Source organism: Astatotilapia calliptera, chromosome 3, assembly GCF_900246225.1.
Source record: "Astatotilapia calliptera chromosome 3, fAstCal1.2, whole genome shotgun sequence".
Classification (NCBI taxonomy): Eukaryota; Metazoa; Chordata; class Actinopteri; order Cichliformes; family Cichlidae; genus Astatotilapia; species Astatotilapia calliptera.
Genome location: NC_039304.1, coordinates 42,064,645 through 42,092,577, shown reverse-complemented (window position 1 = coordinate 42,092,577; position 27,933 = coordinate 42,064,645). Strand labels below are relative to the sequence as shown.

Here is a 27,933-nt window from a genome sequence, read left to right as displayed (position 1 = left end):
ATGGATCAGTGTGAGGACAGAGAGGAGGGAGTCCCTCCCTCTAAAAGCACTCTGTGTGGGGAACATGAGAGCCAGACCAAAGCTCAGAGGTGAGACGACCATCTCTAACTGTCCATGACTCTTCTCCATGTCACAGCTCAGCACTCACATCACTGCTCCATCATTATTCACAGGAAGAAACGAGGAACTAAACGCAAACATGAACCTGGACCCAGCTCTGTGTCTGTAAAGAGTGACCAGTCTATGAAGGCAGTAGTTGGTTTTAAAGTCCAGCCTCTGTCTGCTGCAGAGAGGTGAGATGTTAATAACATGAACTCTTTGGGAGCTGATTTAACTGCTTGATGGTGTTTGGTTGTTAAACAAAAAGAAAAAAAAGTGGGAGTGGTTTTAAGCAGGAATAAGATTTCATTATTCATCCAAGAATTAGTTACTTGTTAGAAGGACAAAATGTTTTCCCCACTCAAAATGTAACATTTAGATTAACAGAATGTTAAGAAAACGACTACGACTTTAATTGTGAGATGAGTTATTTCTTACATGGAATAAAGCCATTACTGTTTTTAAGAAATCCCTGAAATAGCTGCTACTCATCAAACTGTTTAATTTCAGTTAACCCTTTAGAGCCGATCGGAGCGGGCACGCTCTGTTTTGCGTAACTATTTTTAAATCCCAGTAGCACTGCAACCACGTAAGCTAGCACAAAAATTTTTTTTGCATATGAAGCCGGAGGAGTTGTACGTACATCTTATGCCATCAGCTTGTCCTAGGTCACAGTTTCCTTCCACATAAAGCTTTGCAAAAACTGCATAAAAAGCGCTTGCAGCAACAAAAACATGATATTCCAGAAACACGCTTTGCCGATCCGATCAACTGTTCATAACACTTCCTACGTTGGAATAGACATCAGCGCGAACTTTTGCATGTCCGCCATTACCTGCCCGAAACCGGAAGTGACGTCATTTTCGCGGAAATGTAGTCTTTTTTACTATCAGGGCCTCAGGGCCTATACTCATCTTTTTAAAAGTTATCTTTGACTTTATGACTTTCTGTGTCGTTTCTGGGATGCTGAGGACTCATATTGCACTGCTGGAAATAGTTTATTTTGATGCATATGCTGCTTTTTTGCAAATTTGCAGTATAATATTTATTTTCGTTTTTCCTGCAGTGTATAAAAATTGGTGTATTTCAAAAATAAAATTATGAAGACACTCAAAATAAATTTCCTGTGGTGGGAAACTATTTTGTGCAACTTTTTTGTATTTACAGTTTTGAGGGATAAGCCTTTTAAATTTCTCTAACTACAAATATATGTTAAAAAAGCAAAAACGATTTTCAATTTTTTTGTAGTTTATTGCACTTTTTTGCAATTTATGTAATTACTATGCACTTAATGAATACATATTATTAAAATCTGGGCTATAATGGTTGTATTGATGTATAGCAACTTGAAATGCTCCCAAAAATGGCTCCACAGCAGGTAAAAATATAATATAAGCTCTGGCGGACTTGGTTCTATGGTAGGTCTTAAAGGGTTAAACCGTTAGTGATAGGGTTTAAATAGTTTAAATAGTTTCTTGGGAAAGGCTGATGAGCTCTACTGTCAAAGGCCAGTCCCACCAAATCGTAGAGCCAGATTGAGGCAGGATTTGTATATATAGACTGAGGACCAGAGGGGGAGTCTATGAGATGTGTCCCACTCCTGAAATGCAGATCAATTATCTCCACTCAAAGGAAGTCACTGAGCGAGGAATTTATTTATTCTATAAAACGTATCCAACATGTACATTCATCAATAGTCCTGCACAGTGTAAATGACTGTGTTTACCTCTGGGTGGCGCTCTGTTCTTACACTGCCAACGCTAGCTTGGAGTTTCCTTCTGCTCATGCTCATCCTGAAAACCTGTTTCTCTTTGGGATGATGAAGATATTCTAATTCTTCATCAGCTTCTCTGGCTGCAAATGAAAAACACAACTTTTCCTCTCCAGCAGGATCAAGGAGAGACCTGCTGGACGTGAACCTGGACCCAGCTGTGTGTCCGTAAAGAGTGACCAGTCTAAATATGACCGTATTGATTTTAAAGGACTGCAGTCGTCTGCTGCAGAGAGGTGAGCTGTTAGTAACATAAACTCTTTGAGAGGTGATTAACTGCTTGATGTAGTTAGAAATGTTGGATGTTGTCTTTGCTGGAGAGACTTTCCTATTTCTGATGTAAGTATAAGATGCCAAGTTTTCAGCTAATAAGCCTTTGGGATCACCTTGTTGGCACGAAAATGCCATTTTATATGTTTTTGTGTTTTATGTGTATTTAAATCAGGGTGCTAGTAACAAAATTCTCAGAGATAAAAGTTAAAATTGGTTCTTTGTGTAGGCACAACACTTGTTCATCCATTGAGTTTGGCGCTTTTTTTTAATAGGTCAGTGTTAAGTAGCCTAACCACCCCCGATGGTTCAAGGACTGAACTGAAACTTAAAAAGAAAAGTCAGAAAGGCCTTCTAAAAGCCAAAGTTATAATAAAGAAGCAAAATAAAAGCATCCATATCAAGCATCTTGTTACACACATGTACCTACACTGAGCTAAAACACAGGTGACCTACACTAAATGGTGCACTTGAATGCATTCTTTGTGAACCACAGTTCTGCACTGCCCAGTACATGGCTACTAATGTAGAGCTTTGTGTTAATTGATAGTTTTATGAATATTTCCAGATTCTGCAAAGGAAAACAAACTAAACAAAAGCAACAATTGACATGGCTCTTTCTCACTCACAGTGCCTTGTAAAAGTAGTCATACCCTTGAACCTTTCCATATTGTACAAACACAAACTTAAGTATATTTCACTGGGATTTTATGTTGTACATCAACAGAAATGAATGCGTAAATTAAAATCCATTTTTATACAAATACAAATCTAAAAAGTTTCGAATGCATACAGGATGTATGCAGCCCCCCATCCCTGAATCAGTACTTTTATTGAACCACCCTTGATTTGCAGTTAAAGCAAATCAAAGCTACAAAAGTTGTTGCGATAAATCTCTACAAGCTTTGCACACCTGGAGACCATCCATTCTCTCCCGCTTAACCTTATCAGAGCCTTATCCTCTTTAATGTGTTTTTGTTGTCTGTCAATAACACTAAAAAGTTTGAGCATACTCTTTAGTGTTATTGACAGAAACTGATACTAGGTTGTTTTAATTTCACATTTAGGATGTTACGTTTTACTTGCATCCTTGGTGTAGTTTATGAGGTAACTTATTTAATTAAAGTATGACTGAGAACCTTCACAGACTTATTTAATTAAAGGTAAAATCCCATAAGGAGGAGAACCACCTGGCTCATACCTGAGGAGAAAGGATTTACTTCAATAAACTTTAAATACGCAAGCAAACCATTACAACAGTGCAAACTGACAAAACAAGAGCTGAAAACTATGAGAGCATAAAAATTCTTCAGCAAGCACTGACAGTTCTTAGTTGTCAGTCCAATTTCGCTGCAGGTAACTGCAAGTGACAAAATAAAAGGGCTTCATCAATTAGTGAGTTAAAATTACAAACTTATTTTGATGCAAAAAATCATGGGTACAAGATGAGCCTGATATCAACATGTATGTAAAAATGACACTTGAGATATCTTCTAACCTGTTTTGAGCATCAACTTGTCCCACGTAGTGGTATGGCCAGTTTTAAAGTTTACCCAGAATGCATTTCATGAAGTTTTTTTCCAGTTAATTATCAGAAAAAAAGGTCAAACATCCAGGATACCAGTGCATGTTTCTGCTCCTCTTCATCTTAGACATTAAATTGGTGGAGTTTATTGGAACTGTAGTATACTACTGAATACTAATACTGGATAAAAATAAGTGTTCAGTCCAGGTTTAAATAATTCTTTGACAATGTTTTATCAGATATATGGCTAGTACGTTGAATGTTTTAGTGACTATTGAATACAATGCAGGTTGGAAAGTGACTTTAATTGTGAGATGAGTTATTTCCTACATGGAATAAAGCCATTACTGTTTTTAAGAAATCCCTCAAATAGCTGCTACTCATCAAACTGTTTAATTTCAGTTAAACTGTTAGTGATAGGGTTTAAATAGTTTAAATAGTTTCTTGGGAAAGGCTGATGAGCTCTACTGTCAAAGGCCAGTCCCACCAAATCGTAGAGCCAGATTGAGGCAGGATTTGTATATATAGACTGAGGACCAGAGGGGGAGTCTATGAGATGTGTCCCACTCCTGAAATGCAGATCAATTATCTCCACTCAAAGGAAGTCACTGAGCGAGGAATTTATTTATTCTATAAAACGTATCCAACATGTACATTCATCAATAGTCCTGCACAGTGTAAATGACTGTTTTTACCTCTGGGTGGCGCTCTGTTCTTACACTGCCAACACTAGCTTGGAGTTTCCTTCTGCTCATGCTCATCCTGAAAACCTGTTTCTCTTTGGGATGATGAAGATATTCTAATTCTTCATCAGCTTCTCTGGCTGCAAATGAAAAACACAACTTTTCCTCTCCAGCAGGATCAAGGAGAGACCTGCTGGACGTGAACCTGGACCCAGCTGTGTGTCCGTAAAGAGTGACCAGTCTAAATATGACCGTATTGATTTTAAAGGACTGCAGTCGTCTGCTGCAGAGAGGTGAGCTGTTAGTAACATAAACTCTTTGAGAGGTGATTAACTGCTTGATGTAGTTGGAAATGTTGGATGTTGTCTTTGCTGGAGAGACTTTCCTATTTCTGATGTAAGTATAAGATGCCAAGTTTTCAGCTAATAACCCTTTGGGATCACCTTATTGGTACGAAAATGCCATTTTATATGTTTTTGTGTTTTATGTGTATTTAAATCAGGGTGCTAGTAACAACATTCTCAGAGATACAAGTTAAAATTGGTTCTTTGTGTAGGCACAACACTTGTTCATCCATTGAGTTTGGCGCTTTTTTTAATAGGTCACTGTTAAGTAGCCTAACCACCCCCGATGGTTCAAGGACTGAACTGAAACTTAAAAAGAAAAGTCAGAAAGGCCTTCTAAAAGCCAAAGTTATAATAAAGAAGCAAAATAAAAGCTTCCATATCAAGCATCTTGTTACTAGAGATGGCACGATACCACTTTTTGATGTCCGATACCGATATCATAAATTTGGATATCTGCCGATACCGATATGAATCCGATATAGTGTTTTTTAATCAACAAAACTGTTTTTTTAAATATCTTGCTGCATTTTGCAAGTCTGCAAGTTCATACTCAAGTTTAAAACAACAACTACACTAAAGCTATTCTGTTATACCTGTATACAAAATTTTTTTTTCATAGTTCAGCAATACTGATCAATCTAATAAACTTAAACCTACACCATCCTCCCTATTCTGGTATTTTAAAGAGTACTTAGCGTAAATATTAAGCAACCTAACTAATAGGGTTCCAACTCCCAGCAACAACAAAAATAAATAAATAAAAAATAGGGAACCACCCCTCACGCTCCACCTCATGATGCTTAATCAACATAATCAACCTTAATTTGATGCAGTGTGAAAAAAAATGCACAGAAATCAATTATTTTTCAAGAAATATTAAATAGATTCAACATCTTTCTTCAACAAAATTGCAGACTGCACAATTATTTATTAAAAGCTCGACATTTTAAATGAGAATAAGAAAGAAAAGTATGTCTTTGTGCCCCCTTTTCCCCTGTTAATGCCCTATCGGCCCCCCTGGCTAAACTTTGCTAGATCCGCCCCTGCACAGTTACCAGCCGTCAGCTACGTAGAAAAAGATCCTGGTGTAGAAAGTAATATTAAATAAATTCTAACAACAGCTTATCAAGCTTAAACGTGCTGCTGTTGTTCAGCCGCTGGTTTCCTCTTTCTGGTGCAGAGTGGGCCAAAAACAAACAAGAGAGACGGACTCGCGACAGAAAAGCCGATCAGCTGATCATTAAGCAGTTTCATGATTGAAGTAGCAGCAAGAAGAGGCAGTCGCTTGTTAAGCTTAACGTGGGAATGCTTTACAAACATTCTGTCATGAATCGCTGTGCGGCAGGCAGGAGTTGGACCCAAAATGCAGGACTCACAGACTCGGGGAGGTGAACTCAAAACACAGCTTTATTTGCTGGTAGAACAAACATACAAAACTAGACTAAACTGGGAAACCATAAACTAAGAACACACAGGGAGATCCACACACAGCATGAGGGACGACGCGACACTGACTCAGAGAAACACAGGGTTTAAATACACTGGGAAGTAACGAGGGGAATGAGACACAGAAGGAGGGCACAGCTGGGAGAAATCAGGACTGACGAGACAAGCAAAGCAGGACGCATTCACATGAGACACGGACCATCAAAGTAAAACAGGAAGTATCACACAGAGACGCGAACTTGACACAGTGGAGACAGCAACTAAGAAATACAGAGACATAAACCATAAGGCAGAGGTCTAAGAACCAAAATACACAGGGAAATACTCAGCTGGGAACACAAGAGACTAGACTAGAGAGAGTAACAAAAAACCAACCATGAGAACATAATGCACAATGCAGAGTGACAGAAAACAAGAAACTCAAACATGCAAAGACACACAATTACACAGAACAGAGGGGACACAGAGAGACATGAAGGGCAAGGGATCAAAACTAGAAGCCATAGAATAAATCACACACAAGCACAATAATACAAAAATCACAAAGAACTAAAAACGCTGGGTCAGGAGACCCAGGACCGTGACAGTACCCCCCCCTCAAGGGCTGGCTCCAGACAGCCCAAACACAGAAAAACAAAACCAAACAGAAAACAACCCAGGGCGGGCGGCGGGGGCCCAGGACGGAGGGCTCGGAACAGAAAACAAAAGAAGAGCACAGCAAACACCGGAGCCCAAGAAAACAACCCAAACACAGAGCAGTTCAGGGGGCCGGCCGTGCGCAAGGCAACGGCGGCGACGTGGAAACAGTTCAGGGGGCCGGCCGTGCGCAAGGCAACGGCGGCGACGTGGAAACAGTTCAGGAGGCCGGCCGTGCGCAAGGCAACGGCGGCGGCGAAGGAGACAACGGAGCAGTTCAGGAGGCCGACCGCGCGGAAGGCAGCGGCGGCTCTCCAGTGTTAGGCATGCTGGCCATGGCCCGGTGGGCACAGGACCAGTCGAGGCAGGACCAGGCAACGACGGGGCCGGACCAGGCGACGACGGGGCCGGACCAGGCGACGACGGGGCTGCAGCAAGCGAAACAGAAGCCAAAGACGAAGCTGGGCCAGACGAGGACAAAGACTCTGAGGCCGGGCCAGACGAGGACAAAGACTCTGAGGCCGGGCCAGACGAGGACGAAGAGGCTGAGGCTGGACCAGGCGGAGCCGCAGAGGCTGAGGCTGGACCAGGCGGAGCCGCAGAGGCTGAGGCTGGACCAGGCGGAACTGCAGAGGCTGCGGCTGGACCAGGCGGAACTGCAGAGGCTGAGACCGGACCAGGCGTAGCAGAAGCACAGGCAGAGGCTGGCCCAGGCGTAGCAGAAGCACAGGCAGAGGCTGGCCCAGGCGTAGCAGAAGCACAGGCAGATGCAGCCGGACCAGGCGACGACGAGGCGGTCGCAGGTGGTGGCTGGACAGGCTCCTCGGGCCCTCCAGCTGATGCGGCGTGAGGCTGAACGGGCCCCTCGGACCCTCCAGCGGAGACAGGAGGCTGAACGGGCCCCTCGGACCCTCCAGCGGAGACAGGAGGCTGAACGGGCCCCTCGGACCCTCCAGCTGACGAGGCGTGAGGCTGGACGGGCCCCTCGGACCCTCCAGCTGACGAGGCGTGAGGCTGGACGGGCCCCTCGGACCCTCCAGCGGAGACAGGAGGCTGAACGGGCCCCTCGGACCCTCCAGCTGACGAGGCGGGCGGCTGAACGGGCCCCTCGGACCCTCCAGCGGAGACGGGAGGCTGAACGGGCCCCTCGGACCCTCCAGCGGAGACTAAAACAAAGCCAACAGGCATGAAGTCCTCTGGCGGACATGAGGACAACTGGCGCTGCACTGAGCACTGACTCTGCCCAGGCAATGCGAACATGGTGCAGTTCTTAGGGGGCTGCTTAAACTTCAGGGGTCCAGAATCAGCTGGGGACTGAGACCTAGCCTCTGGGGAAGCCCTGGAGTGGCCAACTGTGCCAACGGCGGCTAAACCATGAAAAGTACCCTGAGTAGAAATCAAGTTACCTCTCTGCATGGAGTGAATGAGCAAAACTGGCGACACAGGAGACTGAGCAGAGAGAGGCTGCTGGGCAGCTAACTGAGCTACTGGAGACACGGGTGAGAGTGGGAGCTGAGCTACTGGAGACACGGGTGAGAGTGGGAGCTGAGCTACTGATGGTGGTGAAGTAGATAACTGCACGGGAGACTGAACTGAGGGCGTCTGCACTGGCACAGGGGACTGAACTGATGTCTGTTGTAACAGAGGTGGTGAGAGCGGAGTAGGCAGGGGAGTTGATGACTTCACAGGAGAATGAACCAGAGGTGAGTGCACAGGAGACTGAGCTAGAGGTGGTAGTGATAGTTGAGGGGAAAGTGGAGCTGGTGATTGAGTGGATGACTGTGCTAAGGGATGCTGTACTGGGGACACTGGAGACTGCACTGGGGACACTGGAGACTGCACTGGGGACACTGGAGACTGCACTGGGGAAAGCAGGGCTGCAGGAGGCTGCACTGGGGACACTGGAGACTGCACTGGGGATTGCAGTGATGGTTGTAGTGGAGGTGTGACGGGTGGAGGAGTGGCTGAAGTGGCTGCGGGTCGGGCGGCTAGTGGCTCAGCTACAGAGCATATTAACGGCAGGGCTATGGGTTGAATGTCTGACTGAGTAGCAGCCCGAATGGCTGGGTGTAGTGATGGTGGTGGAAGGGAAACAGGTGGTAGTGTGGATGACGGAACTAAGGGCGACTGAGTGGCAGACCAAACTGATGACTGAAGCGATGGTAGAGGTGAAAATGGAGCGTGTGGTGGAGTTAATGGCTGTGCTAGCGGGGACACAGGAGATGGAGCTAGCGCTTCTGGCTGGGCAGCTAAGTGAAAAAACACAGCCCCGGAATAAACAGTCCCAAAGTCAGGAAACTCTTGATTGTCCCTTCCACTCACCACAGCTGGCAACTCAGACGTCTCGGGGTCTGGCTGTAGCGGTGGGTGTTGGCGGCGTGAATGCCGTTTTCTTCGGGAAGCCGGAGGTGCGGTGATGGAGGAAACTGGCAACGACGGAGAGATCACGGCCGGCTCCTCATCCTCCGACCACATTGCTGCGAGAAAAGCAGTGGGTGAGTGACAGTCAGAGTGGAGGGTGGATGGAGAGGAGTCCAGTGGCAGCGGCGTGGAAACGTTTCCCGATTGTGGCGGTCGCTGTTGCGGTATGACGAGCTCGCGAGCTTGTACTGTCTCCTTGGCTTTCTGCAGATTGGACAGTAGGCCCGAAAATCCTGAGAGCTCGCGAAGATGGGGATTCCCCTTGAGAATTGCCTCGATGGCGTTTATCCCAATGGACATTGCTTTAATGTCCGAGGCATGGGAAACTCGCTCCCACAGGCTGAAGATGCGGGCCAAATCGCTTTCCCGGGAGGAGCCTGCTGGGTCCATGTCTGGTCGCGTCGTACTGTCATGAATCGCTGTGCGGCAGGCAGGAGTTGGACCCAAAATGCAGGACTCACAGACTCGGGGAGGTGAACTCAAAACACAGCTTTATTTGCTGGTAGAACAAACATACAAAACTAGACTAAACTGGGAAACCATAAACTAAGAACTCACAGGGAGATCCACACACAGCATGAGGGACGACGCGACACTGACTCAGAGAAACACAGGGTTTAAATACACTGGGAAGTAACGAGGGGAATGAGACACAGAAGGAGGGCACAGCTGGGAGAAATCAGGACTGACGAGACAAGCAAAGCAGGACGCATTCACATGAGACACGGACCATCAAAGTAAAACAGGAAGTATCACACAGAGACGCGAACTTGACACAGTGGAGACAGCAACTAAGAAATACAGAGACATAAACCATAAGGCAGATGTCTAAGAACCAAAATACACAGGGAAATACTCAGCTGGGAACACAAGAGACTAGACTAGAGAGAGTAACAAAAAACCAACCATGAGAACATAATGCACAATGCAGAGTGACAGAAAACAAACTCAAACATGCAAAGACACACAATTACACAGAACAGAGGGGACACAGAGAGACATGAAGGGCAAGGGATCAAAACTAGAAGCCATAGAATAAATCACACACAAGTACAATAATACAAAAATCACAAAGAACTAAAAACGCTGGGTCAGGAGACCCAGGACCGTGACACATTCAGAGATGGACTTACACACTTGCTTTACTTCTCTCGGGGATAACTTTGTTGGAGATGAAATGCCAGGTTGCTAGCGAAGCTCCACATGCTATCCAGACCACCGACAGGTCCCGCATGCCACAGCCGCTCTATCACGTGATGCATACTGCTCCGACGTGCTAACGTTCTGAGGTGAGTTACGGCGTGTTGCAAGTTTTGTGAGGTGCTTTCGTGATATTTAATGGATCGGATTACATTTTTTATTTTTCTCCAATATCCGATCCAGTAATTTAGGTCAGTATCGGACCGATACCGATACGTAATATCGGATCGGTCCATCTCTACTTGTTACACACTTGTACCTACACTGACTGTGAGCTGAGCTAAAACACAGGTGACCTACACTAAATGGTGCACTTGAATGCATTCTTTGTGAACCACAGTTCTGCACTGCCCAGTACATGGCTACTAATGTAGAGCTTTGTGTTAATTGATAGTTTTATGAATATTTCCAGATTCTGCAAAGGAAAACAAACTAAACAAAAGCAACAATTGACATGGCTCTTTCTCACTCACAGTGCCTTGTAAAAGTAGTCATACCCTTGAACCTTTCCATATTGTACAAACACAAACTTAAGTATATTTCACTGGGATTTTATGTTGTACATCAACAGAAATGAATGCGTAAATTAAAATCCATTTTTATACAAATACAAATCTAAAAAGTGTCGAATGCATACAGGATGTATGCAGCCCCCCATCCCCGAATCAGTACTTTTATTGAACCACCCTTGATTTGCAGTTAAAGCAAATCAAAGCTACAAAAGTTGTTGCGATAAATCTCTACAAGCTTTGCACACCTGGAGACCATCCATTCTCTCCCGCTTAACCTTATCAGAGCCTTATCCTCTTTAATGTGTTTTTGTTGTCTGTCAATAACACTAAAAAGTTTGAGCATACTCTTTAGTGTTATTGACAGAAACTGATACTAGGTTTTAATTTCACATTTAGGATGTTAAGTTTTACTTGCATCCTTAGTGTAGTTTATGAGGTAACTTATTTAATTAAAGTATGACTGAGAACCTTCACAGACTTATTTAATTAAAGGTAAAATCCCATAAGGAGGAGAACCACCTGGCTCATACCTGAGGAGAAAGGATTTACTTCAATAAACTTTAAATACCCAAGCAAACCATTACAACAGTGCAAACTGACAAAACAAGAGCTGAAAACTATGAGAGCATAAAAATTCTTCAGCAAGCACTGACAGTTCTTAGTTGTCAGTCCAATTTCGCTGCAGGTAACTGCAAGTGACAAAATAAAAGGGCTTCATCAATTAGTGAGTTAAAATTACAAACTTATTTTGATGCAAAAAATCATGGGTACAAGATGAGCCTGACATCAACATGTATGTAAAAATGACACTTGAGATATCTTCTAACCTGTTTTGAGCATCAACTTGTCCCACGTAGTGGTATGGCCAGTTTTAAAGTTTACCCAGAATGCATTTCATGAAGTTTTTTTCCAGTTAATTATCAGAAAAACAGGTCAAACATCCAGGATACCAGTGCATGTTTCTGCTCCTCTTCATCTTAGACATTAAATTGGTGGAGTTTATTGGAACTGTAGTATACTACTGAATACTAATACTGGATAAAATAAGTGTTCAGTCCAGGTTTAAATAATTCTTTGACAATGTTTTATCAGATGTATGGCTAGTACGTTGAATGTTTTAGTGACTATTGAATACAATGCAGGTTGGAAAGTGACTTTAATTGTGAGATGAGTTATTTCTTACATGGAATAAAGCCATTACTGTTTTTAAGAAATCCCTCAAATAGCTGCTACTCATCAAACTGTTTAATTTCAGTTAAACCGTTAGTGATAGGGTTTAAATAGTTTAAATAGTTTCTTGGGAAAGGCTGATGAGCTCTACTGTCAAAGGCCAGTCCCACCAAATCGTAGAGCCAGATTGAGGCAGGATTTGTATATATAGACTGAGGACCAGAGGGGGAGTCTATGAGATGTGTCCCACTCCTGAAATGCAGATCAATTATCTCCACTCAAAGGAAGTCACTGAGCGAGGAATTTATTTATTCTATAAAACGTATCCAACATGTACATTCATCAATAGTCCTGCACAGTGTAAATGACTGTTTTTACCTCTGGGTGGCGCTCTGTTCTTACACTGCCAACACTAGCTTGGAGTTTCCTTCTGCTCATGCTCATCCTGAAAACCTGTTTCTCTTTGGGATGATGAAGATATTCTAATTCTTCATCAGCTTCTCTGGCTGCAAATGAAAAACACAACTTTTCCTCTCCAGCAGGATCAAGGAGAGACCTGCTGGACGTGAACCTGGACCCAGCTGTGTGTCCGTAAAGAGTGACCAGTCTAAATATGACCGTATTGATTTTAAAGGACTGCAGTCGTCTGCTGCAGAGAGGTGAGCTGTTAGTAACATAAACTCTTTGAGAGGTGATTAACTGCTTAATGTAGTTGGAAATGTTGGATGTTGTCTTTGCTGGAGAGACTTTCCTATTTCTGATGTAAGTATAAGATGCCAAGTTTTCAGCTAATAACCCTTTGGGATCACCTTGTTGGCACGAAAATGCCATTTTATATGTTTTTGTGTTTTATGTGTATTTAAATCAGGGTGCTAGTAACAACATTCTCAGAGATACAAGTTAAAATTGGTTCTTTGTGTAGGCACAACACTTGTTCATCCATTGAGTTTGGCGCTTTTTTTAATAGGTCAGTGTTAAGTAGCCTAACCACCCCCGATGGTTCAAGGACTGAACTGAAACTTAAAAAGAAAAGTCAGAAAGGCCTTCTAAAAGCCAAAGTTATAATAAAGAAGCAAAATAAAAGCATCCATATCAACTTCCATATCAAGCATCTTGTTACACACATGTGAATGTTTTAGTGACTACTGTATACAATGCAGGTTGATTAGTGAAAGCTGGAAACGTAAAACACTCATGGAATCCATCTTTGTCCGTGAACAGTGACCAGATAGGAAAATATACTTTCCGTTCAAGGAAGTGTAAGCCTATTGGACATAAGTAAGGAACTCAAACACCCTGAATAAAGCTATCTGATTTTTTAAAAGTGAGATTCAGTTTAAACCCTGAAATACTTCCACTGACTGAGATTAATTTCTCCGAGTGCTGACCCTAAAACTCAAAACTGCCATTCAGTCTCACAGAAAAACACTAAGCTGAGCTCTTAATTCGGTCAATTTGCAAGACCGTTAAATTTTACCATCTCCAGGGAAATTCAGGCTTGACCTAATTCTTCATGATTCCTCCACAGAGTGGACCAGCAGAGCTCAGAGGTTCACAGTGGTCAGTCTGTCCAGCAGCATCAAACACACCTGGACTTCATATTTAAGGTCTGTACATGTACAACAACTACTTTTTACATCTATTCTGTTCACAGTCATCTCCATGCGGCTCTTTGTAGACCAGTGGATTGTCAGTGTGTCCAACATGGATCTGATGTTTGGCTCCATGATTTCAGTCTGTTTGGGTCATTCATAAAGTATTCTGTTCCAGCTGCTGGAGGACAACATCATCACTTTTGTGAAGAACGAGCTGAAGAAGATCCAGAAGGTTCTGAGTCCAGATTACCCAGAATGGTTACAGAGTCAGACAGAGGATGATGAGCAGAGGAAGAGCAACAGAGAGGCATTTGAGAAGATCACACTTAACTTCCTGAGGAGAATGAACCAGGAGGAGCTGGCTGATCGTCTGCAGAGCAGTAAGAAGATTTCTCTAAAGATTTGGTGCCAGATTTGCTAAATGGGGCAAAATAGTACATGAGTGCAGTCCCCAAACAGTGATAGTGTAGTTAGTTTTGCAGTATAGTGTCTAGTGACATTCTGATGGCAGCAGACACTGGAGAGTACACCATTCTGGTTATGTTGGATCTCAGCTCTGCTTTTGATACTGTTGATCACAGCATCATGATAAATAGGCTGAAGGACTTGTTTGCTGTTGTTTTAAAATGGTTTATGTCGTATCTATCTGAGAGATCCTTTACTGTCTGTATGAATCATGTGTTGTCGGAAACATCAGTTCTGCCTTCTGGGGTACCTCAAGGATCTGTTTTAGGTCCTATTCTCTCTTTGCTGTATATACTCCCTCTAGGCCAAATTATCAGATGTTACAATAATATTTCTTATCATCTCTATGCTGATGACATTCAGTTATACTGTTCTTTCAAAACTTCTGAGTTTTATAAATGGTCTTGTTTAAATAATTGTCTGTCAGAAATCAAACAATGGTTAAATGACAATTTCCTTCAGTTAAATGCAGATAAAACAGAAACTTTGATTATTGCACCTGATCACATGCTCTCAGAAATTAGGCAGCATATCAGTTTTTTAGACCCTTCATTTCAGTCGAGTCTCAGAAACTTAGGTGTTATAATTGACAGTTCAATGTCTCTTGAGGTACACTCTAAACAACTTGTCCGGAACTGTTTTTATCATCTAAGAAACATTTCTAAACTCAGACTACTGGTGTCAAAGGCAGAACTTGAGATAATTCTTCATGCTTTTATCTCTTCTCGTTTGGATTATTGTAACGGTCTTTTTACGTGTCTCAACAAATCAGCTCTGGATCGCCTTCAGTCTGTACAGAATGCAGCGGCAAGACTTTTAACTGGTACAAACAAGAGGTTACACATTACTCCAGTTTTGGCTTCTCTTCATTGGTTGCCAGTAAATTTTAGGGTTCATTTTAAAATTTTAGTTGTAACTTTTAGAGCTCTGCGTGGTGAAGCTCCCCAGTATATCTCTGACCTGTTGAAACCTCATGCTTCATCCCGAGCACTTAGGTCTTCAGGTCAGAGGCTACTGGTGGTCCCATGTACTAGGTTTAAAACACGTGGGGATCAGGCTTTTCAGGCACTGGCACCCAGGCTGTGGAAATCTCTGCCGTTGTCTTTACGCTGTCTAGACTCTACTGACTCCTTTAAAAAGCAGCTGAAGACATTTTTATACAAACGGGCTTTTAATTAATTTTAACTTGTATGTCCGATCTTATTGTGAAGCACTTTGTGATTTTTATCTGTGAAAATGTGCTATATAAATAAATTTTACTTACTTACTTAGATGACCAAGATGTATTCAGTCCTTCTTGACAGAAATCAAATTATCATGTGCACTTCATTGATATTTTTATTTCTTTATTCTTTTAGGAACTTTGAGTGGAATTTGTCAATCTACACTTAAATCTGCACTGAAGAAGAAGTTCCAGTGTGTGTTTGAGGGGATCGCTAAAGCAGGGAACCCAACCCTTCTGAATCAGATCTACACAGAGCTCTACATTACAGAGGGAGGGACTGCAGAGGTCAATGATGAACATGAGGTCAGACAGATTGAAAAAGCATTCAGGAAACCTGCCAGACCAGAAACAACAATCAGGCAAGAAGACATCTTTAAAGCATCACCTGGAAGACATGAACCAATCAGAACAGTGCTGACAAAGGGAGTGACTGGTATTGGGAAAACAGTCCTAACACAGAAATACACCCTGGACTGGGCTGAAGACAAAGTCAACCAGGACATCCAGTTCATATTTCCATTCACTTTCAGAGAGCTGAATGTGCTGAAGGAGGAAAAGTTCAGCTTGGTGGAACTTGTTCATCACTTCTTTACTGAAACCAAAAAAGCAGGAATTTGCAGCTTTGAAGACTTCCAAGTTGTGTTCATCTTTGATGGTCTGGATGAGTGTCGACTTCCTCTGGACTTCCACAAAACTACAATCCTAAGTGACCCTAGAAAGTCCACCTCAGTGGATGTGCTGCTGATAAACATCATCAGGGGGAACCTGCTTCCCTCTTCTCGCCTCTGGATAACCACACGACCTGCAGCAGCCAATCAGATCCCTCTTGCATGTATTGACATGGTAACAGAGGTCAGAGGGTTCACTGACCCACAGATGGAGGAGTACTTCCTGAAGAGATTCAGCAATGAGATGAAGGCCAGCAGGGTCATCGCCCACATAAAGACATCACGAAGCCTCCACATCATGTGTTGCATCCCAGTCTTCTGCTGGATCACTGCTACAGTTCTGGAGGATGTGCTGAAAACCAGAGAGGGTGGAAAGTTTACCCTGACCTTGACTGACATGTACAGCCACTTCCTGGCGGTTCAGGCCAAAGTGAAGAAGGTCAAGTATGATGGAGGCGCTGAGACAGATCAACACTGGAGTCCAGAGAGCAGGAAGATGATTGAGTCTCTGGGAAAACTGGCTTTTGATCAGCTGCAGAAAGGAAACCTGATCTTCTATGAATCAGACCTGACAGAGTGTGGCATCGATATCAGAGCAGCCTCAGTTTACTCAGGAGTGTTCACACAGATCTTTAAAGAGGAGAGAGGACTGTGCCAGGACAAGGTGTTCTGCTTCATCCACCTGAGTGTTCAGGAGTTTCTGGCTGCTCTTCATGTCCATCTGACCTTCATCAACTCTGGACTCAATCTGCTGCAAGAGGAACAACAAACAACTTTTCAGATACCTGAAACAAGAGACTCTGCAGTGAAACACTTCTACCAGAGTGCTGTGGACAAGGCCTTACAGAGTCCAAATGGACACCTAGACTTGTTCCTCCGCTTCCTCCTGGGTCTTTCACTGCAGACCAATCAGACTCTCCTACAAGGCCTGCTGACACAGAAAGGAAGTAGCTCACAGACCAATCAGGAAACAGTCCAGTACATCAAGAATAAGCTCAGTGAGAATCTGTCCGCAGAGAAAAGCATCAATCTGTTCCACTGCCTGAATGAACTGGATGATCGTTCTCTAGTAGAGGAGATCCAACAGTCCCTGAGTTCAGGAAGTCTCTCCACAGACAAACTGTCTCCTGCTCAGTGGTCAGCTCTGGTCTTTAACTTACTGTCATCAGAAAAAGATCTGGATGTGTTTGACCTGAAGAAATACTCTGCTTCAGAGGAGGCTCTTCTGAGGCTGCTGCCCGTGGTCCAAGCCTCCAACAAAGCTCTGTAATTAAATGTGTACTTATACCTTTCTATAAATACAAATAATGATTTAACTGGCAATCGAACTTGGAGAGATCCATCGATTAATTGAATCAGCGATTTTATTCAGCCACAGGGCTATATCTTCACACATTAATCCATTTTGATTTGTCAGGTGATATAAAATGTAACCAGTATGCACAATTTTGGTATGATTTTATCTCGGTCATTGTCAACCAACCGTGGGTGCAATTTGGATTTCAGCCTTGGAAATTCTAGGCTCTATTCCCGACAGGTGTTCCTGTATACTATGCTGGCCACTTGGTTATGGCTTCCCATGTATGGTAAAATCCTCCATGCATGTTACGAAGCTTTCTTGTTTTGATTCCAGTGACTTACTCTCTGCAGGTATTTGGTGATTGCAGGTTTCCTAGTGACCCCTCACTTCTCCCGCCCCTGAGATTACACCGTAGATGGTTAAGTGGAGAATATTTGATCAAATTTGATTTATTCTCCTGGCTTCAATATCTCTGGTATACTTCTTCAAGCGGTTAACCAAAGTTTTTGGTCTTTGCTTGGCATGGTCTGAGATATAGACAGCTTGTTGTGCTTATTAGCTGCTTCCTTGTCTTTGTCACACTTTTCTACAGTTCTAAGGCAGTTTCTCTGTGAAGTTCACATTCCAGTTGCAGCGTATTCAGTAGTGATGTGTCGGTTGCGAACGAAACGGCTCTTAGAGCTGGATCTTTGACGTGAACGACGGGAGCCGGCTCCTTATCGCGAGCCGTGGGTTTTTTTCTTTTTCTTTCTCTCACCCTCTCTGTCGCACTTTTTTCCGCTTCACTCCGCATGCGAGCCTTGTGCTTTACGCTGGGAAGAGGGGGGAGGGGCGGTAGTTACACTCGCAGTAGCACAGGAACAGAGCGGGAGGGAAAGAGAGAGAAAGAGAGCCAGGGACAACAACGTCACATTAGAAGTTTATTCGTGCAGGCCCATATGACAGAGAATGTGCATCTTCTTTTTGTTTTCATATTTAAATTTATATTTAATTGTGTTGTGGTTTGCAGTGTTTTGCGTTGCTTCACTTTAAATTTGTTTTAAAGGAAAAAGCTGAAAATTTAAATAGCTAAAAGTTGAAATGTGAATAGTTGGTTTTTGTATTATATCATTTATTTATTACATTTTATGTGGAGTGAATAAATAAAAGTATATTTACGGTGGCCCCTAGAGACAAAGCCCATACAAACTTCAAAACACGTACGAACTCTGGAGCACGTACAAACCCTGAAGCACGTACAAACTCCAAAACATGTAAAAACTCCAAAACACGTAAAAAGTCCATAGCACGTACAAACGCCGAAGCACGTACAAACTCCAAAACACGTACAAAAGACAAAAGAAGTGCTCCAGAATGCTAGGCCCAGTGTTGAGCTGTTGTTACTTAGTGGCTACACAAGCCAGCAAGTACCAACGACCGGATTTGGTGTGTGGTAGTAACAGGTAAATGAACATTTTTTAAAATTATTTTAATATATATGTATGCTTGTGTATAAGTACACAAACAATACACATATGCTTTCAACTGTGTAATTAAATTCTAGGTAGCTCTGTTTTGGAAGTTCAGTTAATGCTAGAAATGTTTTTTGGAGTTTGTACGTGCTTTGGAATTTGTACGTGCTTCTTTTGCACAGTATCACCTTAAAGCACTTGATGCTGGCTGCTGAGTTTGCATCTTTTGCTGTAAAGTACAGCCAGACTTTGACTGCTTTGCCTTGGGCGTGTTTAATCTGTATTTCTGCTCTAAAAGAATGTACGTACCTGGGCTCGCCTACTACGCTTGCAAAGGTAAAATGATTGGCTAGAATCCAAAGTGTATGACATCTCAGTAAAAAAAAAGCACCGAAGCACAGAACTGGTGCCATAATGGCACCGGATACCGGTACCCATCCCTACTGGTCAGGATGATCAGTTTTGTTGTAGTGTACATCAGCTGGTTGGTTTCAGTGATGGTCACTGTAGGGATTGTCCCTGAAGGTTTGACTAGCGGATGGACTCTCCTCTCCAGCACCCTGGCATAGACTTTCCCAGGGAGGCTGAGGAGTGTGAGCCCCCTGTAGTTGGAACACACCCTCCAGTCCCCCTTCTTAAAAATAGGGACCACCACCCCGGTCTGCCAGTCCAGGGGTACTGCCCCTGATCTCCACATTGCAGAGGCGTGTCAGCCAGGACAGCCCTACAACATCCAGAGCCTTCAGGAACTCAGGGCGGACCTCATGCACACCTGGGAATATGTTCTAGTCTATATTTATATTTAACCTATGATTACTGTTGACTAGTAACAGAATAAGTTAGTGACCAGTAGTAATATCATTGTTTGTTTTGGGGTTTTGTTTTTTTTTTCAGATTGAATGGCTGTAACCTTTCCGAGAGAAGCTGTGAAGCTCTGTCCTCAGTTCTCAGATCCCAGTCCTCTAATGTGAGAGAGCTGAACCTGAACAATAATAACCTGCAAGATTCAGGAGTGAAGTTTCTGTCTCTTGGAGTGGAGATTCCACATTGTAAACTGGAATCTCTCAGGTCAGATCAAGTCATATTTTGTTTTTTAACAAGCAACAACAATAAACAGTAATAATTGTTGCTAATTAAATGTGCTAAATAAATTGACTTCTTCCAAAAATGCTACCTTTGAATTTTTAGTAATGGAGTAGAAGTCACTGTTTAATATTATATCTGTAAGAATTCCAGCCAGTCCTGCTATTAGAAATACTGGATAATCTCAGATCTTGTCTCATGAATACACTTTATCACCAGGTTTTTTTTGTCTTCTTGTTTGTTTGTTTTTCCTTAGACTTAGAGGTTGTAACCTTTCAGAAAGAAGTTGTGAAGCTTTGTCCCCAGTTCTCATATCCAACTGCTATAGTCTCAAAGAACTGGACCTGAGTGACAACAATCTGCAGGACACAGGTGTGAAGCTTCTGTCGCTTGCAGCAAAGAGTCCACACTGTAAACTACGGACTCTAAGGTCAGATCAAGTGTTTGTTCTCTCTTAAAAAATAAAAGATATAACCAATAAGAACTGCCAATAGTTAAGTGAACTTCACACTCATGTTGTTTTGCCTTTGAATTCTTATATTTTAGTATAAATTACAGTAAACTACTACATTTGTCATGTTGTTAGGTCTAGGTATGAGTCACCAATGTACACTAAGAAGGTGATTTCCACAAAGAAATATTAGTTTTTTTAGGTTGGATAAACAATCTAAGAAAATCTAAGAGCAGTCAAAATCTACAACATTAAACTCTGGCTACTTTTGTGAAAATACTCTGTGGACTGATGAGACAAAAGTTGAACTTTTTGGACAGTGTGTATTCCATTACATCTGGTGTAAAAGTAACACAGCATTTCATAAAAGTAACATCACACCAGCAGTTAAATATGGTGGTGGTAGTGTGATGATCTGAGGCTGCTTTGCTGCCACAGGACCTGGAAGACTTGCTGTGGTAAATGGAACCATGAATTCTGCTGTGTACCAAAGCATCTTGAAGGAGAAGGTCTGAGTTCTGTAACAGGACAATAATTCAAAACGCAGCAATTCCGCCTTTAAATGGCTTAAGAAAAACAAAATGAAAACTTTGGAGTGACCTAGTCCAAGTCCTGACCTGAATCTGTTTGAGATGCTGTGGCATGACCTTAAAAAGGTAGTTCATGCTTGGAAGCCTACCAATATTGTTTAATTAAATGAGTGGGCCACAGTTCCTCCACAGTGCTGTTAAAGACTCATTGCCAGTTTTTGCAAATGTTTGATTGCATTTGTTGCTGCTAAGGGTGGTACAACCTGCATTTAGAAACTGCTTTTTGTGTTTACTTGTGTCATCTTTTTCTAATATTTAAATTTGTTTGATGATCTGAAACATTTAAGTGTGACAAATGTACAAAGAATCTCTAATCTTTGGATTTCTTTAGGTCCTGTTTTATTTTAGTGCTCTTTTGTCTCCTGTGTCTTGCATTTAGTCATTACCCTCCAGCTTTACATTAAAGGAAACGACAAGGACTGCAAAAGCATTCATGACACCACTTTATATCTTTATTTTTATGATGTAAACCATAGTACAAGACAGAGTGGCAGGTTCTGTACAATCTTGCAATGTGTGTGCTTTGCACAGGTTATCACTTCAGATGATGCAAAACGATTGGTATTACCTGGAACATGCTTTTTACACAGTTGAAGTTTGTTATTATGCTTCTTTGTTGGGTTTTAATTCCTCAGATAACGCCTGCCCACTGCTCCTCCTGCTTGTTTGTCAACCCTAATATGATATTGCTCTAGCACTATTCAAACCACATGATTCATTTGCTGCTGGGCTCTTCTAAATGACAGTTTTTGTTTTAGTCTGTCAAAACATTGATGGAATGAGTTCTATGAATGGTAAAGCTTTAAGGACTCCAGTCGGTCGTAAAATAGAATAAAATATTGCCAATTCAAGTAACTCTTCAATGAAGCATAAAAAACTTTTTTTGTCGTCTTAAAAATTTCGAGTGCAGCTGTTGTGGTATTAATAAGATGGAATTTAACTGAATTATTGTTTATAATTTTTTAGAGTGAGTCATGGTAATCTCACAGAGAGAGGTTGTGAAGCTCTGTCCTCGGTTCTCAACTGCCAGTCCTCTAGTCTGAGGGTGTTGGACCTGAGTAACAACAACCTGCAGGATTCAGGCATAAAGCTTCTGTCTGCTGGACTGAAGAGTCCACACTGTAAACTAGAAGTTCTTGTGTGAGTTGAAGTGGTAATGTGTTTATCTGTTTACATAAATATTTATGTCCCATATTTAATATTTTAATGTTTTACACATTAAAAAAATTTTTTTGATGAGTTTAAGACAATAGTGAGCTCTATTTCTAAACTAGCATTAAATATTGCAAAATCTAGTAGCTCCCTTAGTAAGCATGATTCAGCTTTAACACCTGTGTTATTTGTCTTCCTAATTTTTCAGACTGAGTGACTGTGACCTCTCAGAAAGAAGTTGTGAAGATCTGTCCACACTTTTCAATTCGAACTCATCTAGTCTGACTGAGCTGGACATGAGTAGCAATAACTTTCAGGATACAGGAGTGAAGCATCTCTGTAGTGCACTGCACAGTCCACACTGTACACTCAAAAGTCTCAGGTCAGACGAACTGATACTGCTTATTCATTTATTTTTGTTTTTGTGTTTCTATCAATTGAAAAAAAAAATACATTACAAAATGTTGGTGAGTTGATTTCATTCACACTTTGTTTTATATTTGTATTTTAAGCATTTTAATTTAATTCTTGATTTGTTTAACATAAAATGGAGGATTCAGTCAGTAATTAAACAAGATTACTTATTTACAAATCTAGATTAAGGAGCTGTAATCTCTCAGAGAGAAGCTGTGAAGATTTGTCCTCAGTTTTTAGCTCCCGGTCCTCTAGTCTGAGAGAGGTAGACCTGAGTAACAACAACCTACAGGATTCAGGAGTGAAGCTTCTTTCTGTTGGCGTGAAGAGTTCAACTGAGATGAAAACTCTCAGGTAAGATAAAGTGATATACCTTTGATAAAATTACAAAAATACATTTTAACTATTTTAGGTAATTATATGAACTATATGAATGCTATTATTGTTTCTTTGTATTTTTTTCTAAGTCAAAGTAAACGGCACCATTTCTGACTTGTTTAACACAAGGGACTGCTTTTGTTATTTCCAAATCTAGTAACCTCTCACTAAGGTAGGAATACTCATTAACACCAGTATTTCTTTTTCCTGTCTTCTTCCTAATAAAATTTAGACTGAGTGGCTGTAAACTCTCTGAGAAAAGCTGTGAAGCTCTGTCCTCAGTTCTCACCTCCCAGCCCTCTAGTCTGAGAGAGCTGGACCTAAGTGACAATGACCTGGGGGATTCAGGAGTTAAGCTGCTGTCTTCCGGAGTGGAGAGTACACTCTGTAAACTGGAAATTCTCACGTAAGGATTTTGACTTTTCAATAAAGATCATTTATTGCATGAATAAATGATCATTTAGATGATAACTCATTTAGAATCGTATCTGTAAATATGTATTGGCACATTACCATTTCTCTAAATCTTCCAAATTCTACCCATTTAAAACATATTAATGCTAGTGGCTAGTATCATACGTTAATAATAACTGGTCCACAAAGTCTAGTGTGCACCAAATCTACTGCTGCACACTGAACTTGGTGGTGAAACTTTGCCGTAATGACTTGGAATTTGTCTGTGAGTTCAGTTATAGGGGGAAATGCTTATGCAGTTCTAGGATATCCAAAACTTTGCACTGAAGCTGTGACAACTGTCAAGAGAGGTGGGACTGAAAGAGATTAACTCTGTCACTTCACATTACAGCTGAACTATGGTGCAAGGTGTCAAAATCCAGCCTTTTGTTTTTAAAATGTTAGAGTGCTATAAAAGTTTATCTGTCTATTCCTTTGCTAATGGTAAATAATTTTAATTATTACATAATTATTATTATACAAATACAATTAAAGTATTAATATGATGAATGGGAAATACAGCTTGATTAGTGAACTTGTTCCAATATCTGACTTGTGACTGATTCAGTTTGTATGTGTGTGCCTCTATACTGGGATCCTTAAATAAGCAGAAATATAAGCATGATACACAGCCAAGAGCTTGTCTGGGATCTATAGTGCTTGGACAGAGTGACTAAACATACATTTATAGAACATTTTATCTAACCATGACATACTTAATAAAAGAAACTATCCTGAAGTATATTGTGATTGGTGAGCTAAGAGTTTCTAGAGGAAGAAGTGAGAGAAAATATTCCTATGTTTTTGAATTAAACATGGATGTATGATGATGATAGCTGGATAACAGGTGATTACGCCAGAGTACCCAAAATCTTTGGACCCAAAAATTATTTGTTTTTTTCTGTTCATTTTTGCCATGCTAGATTATAAATTCAGGAAAAATTTGTCACAAGTGAGTCCACTCAGAAATTCTGAAAGTAGTCTCTGGAGACTTGTTTTTCCAGCGACTGCGAGGCCCCTCCACACAAGTCACATTACCTCTACCAAATGCGATTACTCTATCAGAGCACCAATCAGGATAGTGTTCCCCATATCTTCTTCACAGTTTATCCTACGATCAAATTGGCTTAGAAAAAATCTGAACTTCTTACTCAGTAGCACTAATCTGGTGCCAATCAGGCATCTGAATGTCAGCACCTGGAGTACCAGAAGCTCAAAACAAGAGTCAAAATTTTAAATTATGGGCAGCACTGTGGCACGGTGGTTAGCACTGTTGCCACACAGCAAGAAGGTCCTGAGTTCAATTCCACCATCAGGCCGGGGTCTTTCTGTGTGGAGTTTGCATGTTCTCCCCGTGTTAAGGTTAATTGGTTAATCCAAATTGCCCATAGGCGTGAATGTGAGAGTGAATGTGAGTGCGAATGGTTGTCTGTCCCTGTGTGTTAGCCCTGCGACAGACTGGCGACCTGTCCTGGGTGTACACCGCCTCTCGCCCTATGGCAGCTGGGCTCCAGCGTCCCCCGCGACCCTGAAAAGGATAAGCAGAAGCGAATGGCTGGATGGATTATGGGCACAACCGACTCTGATGCTCAACCCACAGAAGTATTCTCCTTAGCACTATTTAGTGATTCAAAACTCCCTAGATCCACCAGGAGAAACCATTTCGACCCTGTCCTGAAAAGTAGAACAGTCAAAGTTTATCTCATTCACATCTGCCTCTGATCATCCAACACCCACCTTGTCTGCAGCTTCACCTCCTCAGCTCTCCTGGTCAGGCCTGAAACCTGTCCAATTAAACTCTGGATTCTCTTTATTTGCTCTGCTTAATTCTCCACACTCTGGAATCTCCGCTCAATTCAGTTACTATTCCCATGCTGCTCTAAAGCAGTTGTATTGCTATTTTGTGTGTCTGCAGACTGTCAGGATGTCTGATCACAGATCAGGGCTGTGATTCTCTGGCTTCAGCTCTGGAGTCCAACCCCTCCTATCTTAGAGAGCTGGACGTGAGCTACAATCATCCAGGAGACTCAGGAATGAAGCTGCTCTTGGCTGGACTGAAGGATCCAGGCTGGAGACTGGACACTCTCAGGTATGGAGAGAATGTCTGATAGAGGAAGAAGAGCTGAGCCCTCTACTACAAAGCAAGGGCAACATAGAGGAATTTTCTTTTACTGACCTGGTTTCACTCACATTAACATCAGAAATGGGGACAAGCAGTCTCACAAAGCTAGTTATCAAACTGATAAGTAAACCTATGGTTTATATGAAAGGAGTGGCACTACCAGCATCTGACAAAACATGAACAAGTGTACTAGTAGCAGAGCAAAGATTTTACGATACTGACGGACTAGATGCGCCTGCTCCTTGTCATTTCAAAATTTTTCTCTCTGACTTTGTATCCTCTACGAGAGTTTGTGTTGTATTATGTTCACAGCTTATGTTTTTCATTTTCTATTATAGAAGTCTTTTTTTAAATTACTAGTTAAAGAAACAAACAAACAACCATGACAACAACAACAACAAACAAAAAGACAGTCTGGGCCATATGCTACCAGAACTACCAGAACTACACATTTATTTCTTACAATTTAATTCCAAAGAGTCATGCTGACAGATCTTTCTTTGTCACAGCAGCTTTATCTTTAACATGCAGAAAAAGAGTTAAATGTTTGACTTCTCTACACTGACAGAAAGGGGAGTTTCAGTGGTTTAGCCTGCTTAAGATCAAAGTGGGCTGTATGTGGCCCACAGTGTAAAATGAGTTTGATAACCCTGGTCTAGATTAACGGATGAATAGAATACATTTTCTGGGATTTCCTTTCCTGCATGAGGGATGATGCATTAAGACATATTTATATGGAACTGAGACTGGTATGAAATAAGATTTTACCTCTTTATATATACACCTATACTGTACCTATGTTATTGATTTAACTTCATAATGTTTTTCAGTGCTTTTTAAATTCAACATCTATCTTACCATCTCACTCAGCAAAAAAAAAAGGAACCATTTAAATATGACAGAAATACTGATTTTATTTATATAAAATTGTATTTAAAATATACAAATATGTTCCCATATTGCCCAGCTTGAAGTGTATTTGTGAAAATGTTGGACTGTTCCTTTATCAGTGTCTAACAGTATGTGTACGAGAGCCATGTAATGTCCATGTGTGCATGCTGAAAGAGACTGTGCTGGTCTGACCCCCCTCCTCCTTTCAGGGTGGAGCCTGCTGGAGTCCGATGGTTGAGACCAGGTCTGAGGAAGTGTAAGTGTGTTTTTAATGTGATTCATGAAAACAAAGCAGCACACATTCAACCATCTTCAAACTGTCACATCACTCATTCACATCTCTGATGTCAGGAGTCATCATCAAAGTGTCAATCAATGAACAGATGATGGATCAATAACTGCAGCTGGATTGTGTTTGTTCTCTCATCAGATTCCTGTCAACTCACAATCGACACAAACACAGTGAACAGAGAACTCAAACTGTCTGACGACAACAGGAAGGTGACACGTGCGGAGGAGTATCAGTCATATCCTGATCATCCAGATAGATTTGATTGGTATCAGCTGCTGTGCAGAGATGGTCTGACTGATCGCTGTTACTGGGAGGTCGAGTGGAGAGGAAATGTTGATATATCAGTGAGTTACAGAAGAATCAGAAGGAAAGGAGAGCTACTAGATATTAATTACTGTTTGTTTGGGTGTAATGATCAGTCCTGGAGTCTGGAATGCTCTGCTGGTGGTCCTCATTGTGTCTGGCACAATAACAAGCAAATTCCTATTCCCATCTCCTCCTCCTCCTCCTCCTCCTCTGTCTCTAACAGAGTAGCAGTGTATGTGGACTGTCCTGCTGGCACTCTGTCCTTCTACAGAGTCTCCTCTGACACTCTGATCCACCTCCACACCTTCAACACCACATTCACTGAACCTCTTTATCCTGGGTTTCGATTAGGGTACAGCTACACTGGTTACCTCTTTTCTGGTTCCTCAGTGTCCCTGTGCTGAGTGGAGTGTAAAGAGTGTCCTCCTGTTAGAGAAACACTCTGACTGTTGAACAGATAGTTCAGTCTGTTCATGTCTGTCTCTTACGCTCAGAAACACGTTTTCAGATTCATGAATTCAATCAGTTGATGTTTTAAACTGTTCTGAATGATTCCTTGTAAACTTCTTGCTCTTCAGTCTTTTAAAGATGGAAGCTCCCATTATTCCAGGATCCACATGTTGTTTTTCTGTCTTTTTCCACTCAAAGCTGAATATCAGTATGTTGTGTTTCACTAAAGCTCAGTTCACAACCCTGCATTTTCAACAAGTCTAAGCTCACTATCATGTAATGATTTTTCTTGATTATACTAGGTATGGGTTAATTTGCTTTAAGACATGCTGCTTTACTCAATTTATACACATGTCAACGTTTTAACTGAAAGTAGGTCTGAGAGGGTTGATTTTCTGCATGTCAAAGTTGCCCATCAGTGTTGGTCAAGTTACTTGAAAAATGTAATTAGTTACTAATTACTTGTCCAAGAAAGAGAAACAGTCTGACTGTTGACTGTTGAACTGACTGTTGACTGTTAATCACCAAAGAAATTTTCTTAACATTTAAATCTATTTTCTGCATATT

The 27,933-nt window shown here is 41.7% G+C and overlaps 1 protein-coding gene across 1 annotated transcript; it reads left to right on the top strand.

Moving 5' to 3' along the window:
* Positions 1-27,933, top strand: LOC113019572 (NACHT, LRR and PYD domains-containing protein 3-like). The gene is made up of 17 exons (XM_026163335.1): positions 1-89; positions 174-293; positions 1,987-2,106; positions 4,522-4,641; positions 12,620-12,739; positions 13,609-13,687; positions 13,851-14,055; positions 15,499-17,299; positions 19,679-19,852; positions 20,124-20,297; positions 21,875-22,048; positions 22,269-22,442; positions 22,658-22,828; positions 23,085-23,258; positions 25,221-25,394; positions 26,528-26,574; positions 26,749-27,933. The coding sequence occupies exons 1-17, from the start codon at positions 1-3 to the stop codon at positions 27,318-27,320; spliced, it is 4,488 nt and encodes a 1,495-aa protein (XP_026019120.1). The 3' UTR covers positions 27,321-27,933.